The sequence below is a fragment of the Oncorhynchus gorbuscha genome, linkage group LG03 (genome assembly GCF_021184085.1).
Source record: "Oncorhynchus gorbuscha isolate QuinsamMale2020 ecotype Even-year linkage group LG03, OgorEven_v1.0, whole genome shotgun sequence".
Lineage (NCBI taxonomy): Eukaryota > Metazoa > Chordata > Actinopteri > Salmoniformes > Salmonidae > Oncorhynchus > Oncorhynchus gorbuscha.
In genome coordinates, this window is record NC_060175.1 from 48,897,818 (window position 1) to 48,909,901 (window position 12,084).

General features: G+C 39.6%; 1 protein-coding gene across 2 annotated transcripts; it reads left to right on the top strand.

Annotated features, from left to right (window-relative positions):
* The first annotated feature begins 274 nt into the window (after positions 1-274).
* On the top strand, positions 275-11,654 carry LOC124031489 (SRSF protein kinase 3-like). 2 transcript variants are annotated; one of them, XM_046342766.1, is made up of 16 exons: positions 275-556; positions 1,947-1,986; positions 3,635-3,997; positions 4,107-4,215; positions 4,331-4,418; positions 4,609-4,696; positions 4,823-4,929; positions 5,073-5,238; positions 5,497-5,522; positions 5,669-5,725; positions 6,223-6,595; positions 7,301-7,398; positions 9,817-9,924; positions 10,015-10,084; positions 10,215-10,307; positions 10,485-11,654. In XM_046342766.1, exons 3-16 carry the CDS (start codon positions 3,748-3,750, stop codon positions 10,667-10,669), a joined length of 1,818 nt encoding a protein of 605 aa, XP_046198722.1. In that variant the 5' UTR covers positions 275-556; positions 1,947-1,986; positions 3,635-3,747; the 3' UTR covers positions 10,670-11,654. The 2 variants fall into 2 exon arrangements, with proteins under 2 accessions (XP_046198722.1, XP_046198723.1); XM_046342767.1 differs by lacking the exon at positions 5,669-5,725.
* Positions 11,655-12,084: the final 430 nt, after the last annotated feature.

Sequence of the window (12,084 nt, forward strand, 5' to 3'; positions counted from 1 at the left end):
CAATCATGTTTTCTCATCAGGTGAATGATAATGGGACGGAGAAGTAATCAACATTTTAAAATGAATAGATTTGGTAGACAGTTTTATTATTTTAACCACCCCACATTATAATTGGAGGCGGAATTGTACACTCTAACATAGCCTATTAGCTAGAAAGATAACTCCCAAACACATTTTCACTAGGAGCAGCTGTTTAGCTGGTTAAACAAAGGTTAGCCATGTGTTGGCAAAAATGTATGTCCAAGTTAAGAAACCTTACCAGCAGGCAGCAGCAGCGGTTTGAAATTCCAAATGAACGTATGTTGTTTCTAGCAATATTCATAAAAAAATTGAAACCCCCTACAGCGGGCCGCGGAGACCCAGTTAAATACCACTGATTCTAGTGGAAAGTGGAAACCAGTGTCCTGCCAGCCACCAGCACAACTCAGCTCACGTCATTTTCAGAACATATGCTGTGCTTATGGGCAAGCAGGCAGGCACGCAGAGCAAACATTGACGAGGGAAGAACGGTCCCTCAGCTGCCAGAGAAATCGGACACCGTTTTTCACTATTATATGTAAGTATTTGGGTAAATATTTTAAAAATAATTTCACAGTTACAGAGTGTAATAAATTTTAGAACCAATTGTTATTTAATATGTCACCGTGTAATAACTCCATGAACTTGAAGTTGTTCGCTGATATCAGCTTCAAAACAATGACAAACTGCAACATATAAACAACTTTTGTCGAGAACAGACTCAGGCTACCTAACGACTATTATTAGCACGCTAATTTCTGTTTTGCCTTAGATAGTTACTTTTATAAATCAGTTTCACAAATGTAAATCTGTTACATTTTTTAAACATTTGTTTTATTTAGAGGACAGGTTTGCTGTACTTGGCAGTGCTGAGGTCTTACCAAACAACTCAAACTGGAGGTTGTGTTTGACACCTTCATGACTTGACTGAGAGAATGACTTGACATTCCCATCTAGCTATAGTTGTGACATGTTTACAAGAAGGACTCTGCTAGAGAGCATGCACCCAGTCAATAGTTACAGGCCAGCTTTGAAGAGCTATTTAAGTTGACAAGCCATTCATCGAAACCCAGCTAAAAATAAACTGTCTCTTGCACATTCACTGGATCCTGAAAATGTAATTGCAGACAGTATCTAGAATGATAAGATTTACTAAATTTAGAATTTGAATAGGCTTTACTCTTTAGTAGATACAAGTGCCATAAAGGAAAATACTTCAGTAAATGAGGAATACCAAGTACAGTGCCTTCAGAAAGTATTCATACCCCTTGACTTACTCACAATTGTGTTGTTACATACAGCCTGAATTAAAAATGAATCAAATAAAAATCTCACCCATCTATACACAATACCTCGTAATTACAAAGTGAAGACATTTTGCAGATTTATTGAAAATCAAAAGTAAATACCTAATTTACATAAGTATTCACACCTAGTGCTTTAGTGGTGACCCTATTACCGCAACACCGTGTGCCACCAGTCATGAAGGCAGTCAAATTCCACGTGACCTTTCAGTCACTGTTATTGGGCTTCTCCAATAACAGTGCCATTCTAAATCAAAGCGAATTTCACACATATATTATTTATTATATGTCAAGACAAGATTTTTGTGTGACTGTTTCGAATCAGAGTCGGGACACCTCATGTAGCCTAACCCATAGGTCTATATGTTTTGATAAGGTTTGTAATCATAACTAAAGTGGCCAAAAAACTTCTTAAAATGAAGTACATTAATCCTCTTTACAAGGGGTGCAGAGCCTAACGGGCATACATACTGTATGCAGCGCGTGAGTTTCAAGTTTGGGAAAGATAATTTTCACCATAAAAATGCACCTTTATAATAAAAGCATTACATGCATAATCGCATTCATGGTCACTTTTGATAATGGTGTTTTCCCTTTTGTAATGAATTTCCTCCTCTTCCGAAGAGGAGAGGCGAAACGGATCAGAGGACCAATACGCGGCGTGGTAAGTGTCCATGGTTCTTTTTAATATGTTAAGGTACACATGAACAACTGACTACAAAAAACAATAAATGTGAAAACTCAAAACAGTCCTATCTGGTGCAATCACAGAGAATAGGAACAATCACCCACAAACACACAGTGAAACCCAGGCTACCTAAGTATGATTCTCAATCAGAGACAACTAATGACACCTGCCTCTGATTGAGAACCATACTAGGCCGAAACATAGAAATTCCCAAAACCTAGAAAAACAAACATAGACTGCCCACCCAACTCACGCCCTGACCATACTAACTAAATACAAAACACAGGAAATAAAGGTCAGAACGTGACACCGCTAATGGACATTTGCGCTTATAACCTACTGCTGTGTGTGCATTACTGTACTTATAATGGGAAGATATAGCCGAGTAGTTTATCAACATTTTTAGCTAAATGTTCTGATCTGTTGCGTCAGCCTCATTGCGTAAAAAATTATATTAATTTGGGATCTATCGCATCTTACAACTGTCCCAGAATATGTTTTGAATATGTATTTATCCCACAGAGTAGAATTTGTACTATGGGGGATAGTAGATTGACATAGGCTAGTGCTTTTGCAGTTCGTTAAGCCTATTCATCTTGTTGGCTATATCTTCAATATGCACCTCGGAATTGGATAAGGACACGCAAAGTTGCGTCCCCGGTACTTCTGATTTTAGGGTGCATTATCGCCACACAAATGGGAGGCCGCCGGGAAATTCGAGGCATAATCAAGTGCTTCTCAATTTGTAATTTAGAGACTGACAAAGAGTGTACAGACTTCGCAACAACAAAAAACAAAGCAGAGCTCATGTCTTTCAAGCAACTTTTAAAAAATCATCATTAGAGTCGCATCATTCAGCCTTACAATGTATTAACAAATCCAAACATATAGCCCAGTTTTTGTAGAACAACTAAAGTTACATTAATAACTATCAATAAGCATATAGGAGTACATATTTTTTTGTTAATTGCTCAACAGAATAACCACGTGTGCACTGCCTCAAATCAGTTGGAGAATATATCCTGTCTATTTTATTCAGCTTTGTTCAATTGTATTCTTCATACTACAAAATAATATGAAATAATGCCACGGAATTCTAAGCAAGTCTTGTCTGTTAAATGAACTAGTGTAGCCCACAGCCATTTGGCATAGCCATATTAGGAACTAATTAAGGACAACTCAAAGTATGCTATTCATTCTTCTGAAATAGGCTACATTTTCTTCATATCATGTTTCTTTAGACCTGTCTAAAATAAATAATGGATTCATTGTGAAGGTGTAGGATATATTACATGGATGTTATTAGACTTTTTAAAATGTAGGTGTTCCAAAGGTCTGCATCAGTGGCTTAGGGTCATGTATGAAAATGCCCATTTCCCATTGTTTTGACTACCATGGCTAGAAGAGATCTCACAACTTTAAAAGAGGGGTTTGTGGTGGCCAAACACCCTATTAAGACACTTTATGCTGGTGTTTCCTTTATTTTGGCAGTTACCTGTACATTGGCCACGTTGTGTTGCCTGATTTAACCTCATATATCCTATGTATAAATGCTTAGGATGTCAATTTATAATAGTGTGAAAGTGTTTAATGAAAAGTGTGTCTGTTTTTCTTTTTGCCGTAGACCTTCTGCGTGTACCATCTTCATCTCCATTTCCTTCAACCCTACACTTGCATGACCTGTGCTGTCTAGGCTAGAAGGCGTCGGCTCCCTGTTCTATTGTGTGTCCTTTGACAATGTCCAATGTGCCTTCATCTAGATATGCTGCTGCAATATCAGCCCTTTCCCTCAGTTTACCTGCTGTTAACCCCAACCCACCGCTTACCCCCAAATCATCCCTTACCCCCAAATCCCTGACCCCTAAACCACTAGTTGACCCTACCCCCAAACCACCCCTTACCATCAAACTATCATCATATTCCCCTTCACCTGAGATTTTCGGATCCGATGATGAGGAACAGGAGAATCCATCTGATTACTGTATAGGTACTTCACCAGTGTGCCAAATATCACCAAACAACAATACAATATTGTGTGGTAGGAGTTTTTATACAGTTTATTGTTGATCGGAAAGAGGCTTCAATGTTCATTGTAGGTGGCTACTACCCAGTGGAAATTGGAGCAATATTCATTGACCGTTACCAGGTGGTGAAGAAGTTGGGTTGGGGCCACTTCTCCACTGTGTGGCTAGGCTGGGACATTGAGTAAGTATAATAGTTATACTGATAACATTGTTTTTGTTATTGATTGACTTTAGGTTTCATATTGTGATTATGACAGTTGAAGCAAGTGATTCACATTTTGTATTTGTATGAGCAGGAAGAGGCGTTTTGTGGCTCTGAAGGTGGTAAAGAGTGCTCCAACCTTCACAGAGACTGGTTTGGATGAGATCAAGCTTCTGAAATGTGTTAGTATTGTATACCCATGTTCAACCTTTTATTCTCTGCTACATAGGCTTAATCAGTCTAATACCTTGCTTGTTCATCAACCAGAGCCAAGCTTATTAGGAAATATTGCCTTTTATTAGTTGCACAATGGTGATAATGAAAAGTCACATGTTTACTCCCCAGTTATGTCCTGTTATCAATTGCATTTAGGTAAGGGACAGTGACCCATCTGACCCTAAACGAGACACTGTTGTGCAACTTATCGATGACTTCAAGGTCTCTGGAGTCAATGGGGAGCGTATCCTTTTAAAAGTCCTCCACGTGTTATCATTTTACCCGTGATCTATTTCTCATACAGTATGTGTCGTATGTTAACTTGCACATCTGAGTGAAATGGTTTCTCCTTAATTCAGCTATGTGTCAGATGTATGCATGGTTCTTGAAGTGCTGGGTCACCAACTGCTGAAGTGGATCATCAAATCCAACTACACTGGCCTTCCCCTGCCCTGCGTTAAGAGCATCCTCAGACAGGTGGTGTCTTTCCCCTGTGATCTCTAAATCCTGTCTCTACCGTTTTATCATCCAGAGCAGCTTTTGTGAAAGGATGATCTCCTTTGTGTGTTCCCTGGTGTCATGTAGCCATAGTATATCACCATTGTTGTCTCATATCACAGGTTTTCCAGGGCTTAGATTACTTGCACACTAAATGCAAGATTATCCACACAGACATCAAGCCAGAGAACATCCTTTTGAGAGTGGATGATGTTTACGTCCAGGAGCTGGCAGCCGACACCAACCTACAGGAGCTGTCAGTTTCTCCTGCTCCCACAAGCTGTTCAGGTTAGGATTGCTCTCTATTCGAAGTTGGCATACATGTGTCATTAAGTACAATTCCCTCTTGTCTTTTTTAAACATATTTTATTTTTTAGATGGAGGGAAATGTTAAAGATTTGTTACAGAGAGATGGAGATGCAATAACAATGTTGAATATTAGGAGTCAAAGTTTAATATTACCTAATGTTATTATTTTTGTTCTCTATGATTTGATTTCATGCTCTCTTGTGCCTTGCTGATCTCTTCATCTACTACTGATGACAGAAAATACCAGTCTAAGAGAGAAGCAGGTATGGCAATCAACTCTTTGTCTTGTCTCAAATCATGAACCAACCATATTGCTACAAAGGGGGAAACATAGTTTCTGGTAATCTTTTGATGACCTCATCTTTCACCTATGTCTTTCTGACCCCTCCTATCATACTTTTGGTATTAGATTGTGTCAAACCTTTTGGGGAAGTTGACTGTGGCTTTCCAGACTCTTGGGGTTTGGGTAAGATGGCCTTGGCATTGTGAGTGTGTGCTGATTCACTGCATCTTGGCCCTATTAAGGATCTTCTGGAGGAAAGCATTGATCTGTGAATCTGGCTGTTGTCAATAGTTACAGTATTGTTTCAGGTGTTCTACTCATTCAACCTTTAAAACAGCAGTGGTGTGTGTGTGTGTGTGCTATAACAAATGTGTATTAATCATTAACTTGTACATGAACAGCATTTATGAATGAAGATGCACAGTTTACTAATTGCTATTTGTATACATTCAGTATGTATAACTATACCTTTGTGTTTGTAGTGAAATTGTTCACCTTGAACAATTCATTGAAAATTAGCATGCACTGCATGCAAAAGAGATTGGTGGTACTAATATTTAAAAAAAATGTACCTTATTTGCAGAGATTGGTTTAAAATATATTTAACACTGATGCATGCTGCAAAATGAGAGACGTCTCATTTTAAGTTTCCCATCAAAGTCCTGTGACTGTGCTCATAGACCGGGAAGGTTTCCAGGATCCCGAGGGCCAGGTTGTCGAGGAAGGAGAACAAACATCAACAGCCGCAGCAGGGCGAGGACACTTTAGTTGACCGTCAGAAGAGGGCAAAACCTCATGTGTCATTCTCCAATATCACCACTCCCTGTAGCACTCCCAGTTCCACCTCTCCCCCTAAGCCTTCAGGTCCTGTGCGTACTACTTGGAGACAGAACCTGCTGCATGAAGAAGCAATGGGCTCTGACAGCAAGGAGTCAGACTCGTCACCGATAGAAGATGCACCATCATTGACTACAATGTCTCACTGCTCTAGACAATCTACAGTGTTGCATCCTTCTACCCAGAGAGACAACCAGCCCTCATCACCATCACATGGTCAGTCTTGATCTGGAGCCCCCTGTATAGAGTATATTGTCACAGCATATTTCCGTATAATATATGTCAGAATACCTGTCCAGTGTTTCAATTTCATGATTTGCATTACAGTATTTCATGCATATGCTGATGATTAAGTTACACTAAGTGTACAAAACATTAGGAACACCTTCCTAATATTGAGTTGCAACGCCTTTTGCCCTCATAACATCCTTAATTCGTTGGGGCATGGACTCTACGAGGTGTCAAGCATTCCACAGGGATGCTGGCCCATGTTGACTCCAATGCTTCCCACAGTTGTGTCAAATTGGCTGGCTGTCCTTTGGGTGGTGGACCATTCTTGATACACAGGGAAACTTGAGCGTGTTTTTTCCTTTTCACCCACGGAACGGCACACAAACACAATCCATGTCTCAATTGTCTCAAGGATTATACATCCTTCTTTAATTTAACCTCTCTCCTCCCCTTCATCTACACTGATTGAAGTAGATTTCACAAATGACATTAATATGGGATCATACCTTTCATTTCATATCTATGTCATGGAAAGAGCAGGTGTTCCTAATGTTTTGTATGCTCAGTGTATATGAATGATATTTATGTTGTAATACATCATACATAGCATCCATTTTACACCAGAGCACTCACGGCACATCCATCTACCATAATATCTATCTGCACCATCTGTCTTGTATTTTGTGTCAGGGTTCAGTGAAACAGATATGTTGGTGAATCTTCTGAAGCCACAGAATGCTGATGAAATCAGCATCAAGATTGCAGATCTGGGCAATGCCTGCTGGGTGGTGAGTTACTATCTGACAGACGTTATGTACAGTGCCTTGCGAAAGTATTCGGCCCCCTTGAACTATGCGACCTTTTGCCACATTTCAGGCTTCAAACATAAAGATATAAAACTGAATTTATTTGTGAAGAATCAACAAGTCGGACACAATCATGAAGTGGAACGACATTTATTGGATATTTCAAACTTTTTTAACAAATCAAAAACTGAAAAATTGGGCGTGCAAATTTATTCAGCCCCTTTACTTTCAGTGCAGCAAACTCTCTCCAGAAGTTCAGTGAGGATCTCTGAATGATCCAATGTTGACCTAAATGACTAATGATGATAAATACAATCCACCTGTGTGTAATCAAGTCTCCGTATAAATGCACCTGCACTGTGATAGTCTCAGAGGTCCGTTAAAAGCGCAGAGAGCATCATGAAGAACAAGGAACATACCAGGCAGGTCTGAGATACTGTTGTGAAGAAGTTTAAAGCCGGATTTGGATACAAAAATATTTCCCAAGCTTTAAACATCTCAAGGAGCACTGTGCAAGCGATAATATTGAAATGGAAGGAGTATCAAACCACTGCAAATCTACCAAGACCTGGCCGTCCCTCTAAACTTTCAGCTCATACAAGGAGAAGACTCATCAGAGATGCAGCCAAGAGGGCCATGATCACTCTGGATGAACTGCAGAGATCTACAGCTGAGGTGGGAGACTCTGTCCATAGGACAACAATCAGTCGTATATTGCACAAATCTGGTCTTTTTCGAAGAGTGGCAAGAAGAAAGCCATTTCTTAAAGATATCCATAAAAAGTGTCGTTTAAAGTTTGCCACAAGCCACCTGGGAGACACACCAAACATGTGGAAGAAGGTGCTCTGGTCAGATGAAACTAAAATTGAACTTTTTGGCAACAATGCAAAACGTTATGTTTGGCGTAAAAGCAACACAGCTCATCACCCTGAACACACCATCCCCACTGTCAAACATGGTGGTGGCAGCATCATGGTTTGTGCCTGCTTTTCTTCAGCAGGGACAGGGAAGATGGTTAAAATTGATTGGAAGATGGATGGAGCCAAATACAGGACCATTCTGGAAGAAAACCTGATGGAGTCTGCAAAAGACCTGAGACTGGGACGGAGATTTGTCTTCCAATAAGACAATGATCCAAAACATAAAGCAAAATCTACAATGGAATGGTTCAAAAATAAACATATCCAGGTGTTAGAATGGCCAAGTCAAAGTCCAGACCTGAATCCAATCGATAATCTGTGGAAAGAACTGAAAACTGCTGTTCACAAATGCTCTCCATCCAACCTCACTGAGCTGGAGCTGTTTTGCAAGGAGGAATGGGAAAAAATTTCAGTCTCTCGATGTGCAAAACTGATAGAGACATACCCCAAGCGACTTACAGCTGTAATCACAGCAAAAGGTGGCGCTACAAAATATTAACTTAAGGGGGATGAATAATTTTGCACGCCCATTTTTTCAATTTTTTGATTTGTTAAAAAAGTTTGAAATATCCAATAAATGTCGTTCCACTTCATGATTGTGTCCCACTTGTTGTTGATTCTTCACAAAAAAATACAGTTTTATATCTTTATGTTTGAAGCCTGAAATGTGGCAAAAGGTCGCAAAGTTCAAGGGGGCCGAATACTTTCGCAAGGCACTGTATATGAATGAATACAGTATCAGTCAAAAGTTTGGACACCTACTTATTCCAGGTTTTTCTTAATTTCTTTTACTATTTTCTACATGGTAGAATAATAGTGAAGACATCAAAACTATGAAATAACACATATGGAATCATGTATTAACCAAAAAAGTATTAAATCATTCAAAATCTAAATATATTTTATATTTGAGATTCTTCAAAGTAGCCACCCTTTGCCTTGATGACAGCTTTGCACACTCTTGGCATTCTGTCAAACAGATTCATGGAATGCATTTCAATGAACAGGTGTGCCTTAAAAGTTAAAAGTTCATTTGTGGAATTTCTTTCCTTCTTAATGCGTTTGAGACAATCAAGGGTGTTGTGACAAGGTAGGGTTGGTATATAGAAGATAGCCATATTTGGTGAATTCCCAAGTCCATTTTATGGCAAGAACAGCTCAAATAAGCAAAGAGAAATGACTACTTTGAATATTCTCAAATATAAAATATATTTGTTTAACACCTTTTTTGGTTACTACATGATTCCATATGTGTTATTTCATTGTTTTCATGTCTTCAGTTTTATTCTACAATGTAGAAAATAGTCAAAATTAAGAAAAACCCTGTAATGAGAAGGTGTGTCCAAACTTTGGACTGGTACTGTATAGGTATTAAATATGGTACCTTAGATGACAAAATACATTAATATAACATTCAACAGGCTAATATCAAGTAATTGCTCATAGTATGGAGGGCTAATTCTTCACGTCTGCTCTCCAGTACAAACACTTCACAGAGGACATCCAGACCTGTCAGTACCGTTCTGTGGAGGTCCTGATTGGGGCTGGCTATGGCACTCCTGCAGACATCTGGAGCACAGCCTGCATGGTGAGAACCCAGGAGCACCACATCCACCCTAATGACCCTAATGACTGTCCATAATATCTATTACTAAGAACTCTTACCATTTCCATACAGGCATTTGAGCTGGCCACTGGAGAATATCTGTTTGAACCCCATTCAGGGGACAACTTCTCTCGAGAGGAAGGTAAAAGCCTTGTCCTTTCTCCTCTCTGTCCTGTGTTTTTCCTGGTGATTGGTCTTGCTCATAAAAAAAAGGAAATAAAATAAATGCTATAATATTTATTTCACCAGCATAGTCCAATGTCTCCTTTCAGATCACATTGCTCACATAATTGAGTTGCTGGGACCCCTTCCATCCCAGTTTGCCCTCTCAGGGAGAAACTCCAGGCGATATTTCAATCACAAAGGTATATCTATTCACAATTACTTGTGAACTGTTGTTTCCACAAAGGGTTTCTTGTAGCATCTGATTCATATTTATGTGAATCACCCTTGTTTTAATTTCACCCACACAATGACTATCAAATTCATTTGACATATTCTGTTCAGTCAATACTAAGACTCTTTCCCTTGTTTGCTAACAGGGCATCTGCGGCGCATCTCAAGGCTGAAGCCGTGGAGTTTGTGTGAGATCCTGCTGGATAAATACGAGTGGCCACGGGAGCAGGCAGTCCAGTTCAGTGCCTTCCTCCTCACCATGCTGGAGCCCCTCCCAGAGAAGAGAGCCACCGCTTCCCAGTGTTTAAAACATCCCTGGATCTCCTCATAGACATCATACTGTTACCTAGTGTCTGAACCCCTCTGGATCCCCTCATGGACACAGAGTCGCCACCACTGCCCAGTGTCTGAACCACCCTGGATTACATCATAGACACAGCCGTCTCACCGAGGCCACAGAGGTTACAGAGGTGAAGTCCCATAATACGATGATGATTTCAAGGGCAATTCCACCCATTTTAAACCTCATGTCATTATCTCAAGCACAATACCAGTGTCTAAATATGAAATTTGCGTATTTCTACTTTTTGTAGAACAAAATATAAATAAAAAAAGTTAAACGCGATGACATCATCAGAAGTTGAAACATAAAAAAGAAAAAGTGATTTTCTAACACTGTGAGATACGTGGCAACGTGTGGAGCAAGAAAATACCCTCCCTCTGACTAGAAACTTACCCTGTGATGTCACAGAGAAGTCTTTTTTAGGACCTTATCTGTTTAACCACAGATCATAGAAACGTGCTGTTTTCACATACCGTATGTAGACACTGGTTTGGTGCTGGTGATAATTATGAGGTTGAAAAGTGGCAGAATTGCCATTAAAGTGGGGGAAGGGGTTTTGTAGGTCATGTATGAAATTCAACAAGTGTTATTTTTTTCAGCTGATTTTCATCATGTGCTATTTTTCTGTTTGCTCTGCAAGAGCAATCAATTATTACTATATTTTGTCGGGTGATTTGAAGCGTTTGATGTGGAGAAAATAACTTTTGATATGGAGAGATGACATGAGAAACAAATCCAGTTTATGTAAAACTGTCACTGTTTAATTGTACAGCTCTCTTTAGATATTCATTTGATATTCCAGATTACTTCTGATGTGATGGCCTGTGTTCAGATTATTCAAATTGGAGCACATCAATGACCAAAATCATAAAGAAGGCAAGACTTACTGGAATACTGCCTTTTCAAAAGGACACTGGGAACATTACTTTTGTTGTTGTCTTTCATTGAATAAATGCTATTTGTTTATACAAGGCTTTCATTATCTCCCACATTTCTTAAAACAATTAATAGAAATCGGGTTAGAATTAGACGTTGTGTTAATTTAGCCAATTCATGCATGAATTCATAATACTCTGATTCACCTGACTCCTGTGATGAGATCTCGTGGAATGACAGAGGAGGAGTGGCTTCAAAGGGGATTAGGATACTGATGAGTAGGGTTCAAAACTGCAACCCGGTCACCCAGTCCATGCAAGGTAAGCCATACCTCCTCTCTTTTCGTTGCTTCCTTCTGTGTTGTCCCTTCTGATCCAACTTATGTGTGAGGTGGGCTGTGAGTGTGTTGATGACTGAAAGTGGGCTTTCTCTAGTGAGACCTCCACATCCCACTGGGCACGCACTGGTCGATTCAACGTTGTTGTTTCCACATTTCAACAAAGTTATGTCGATCCAAAGTGGACCAG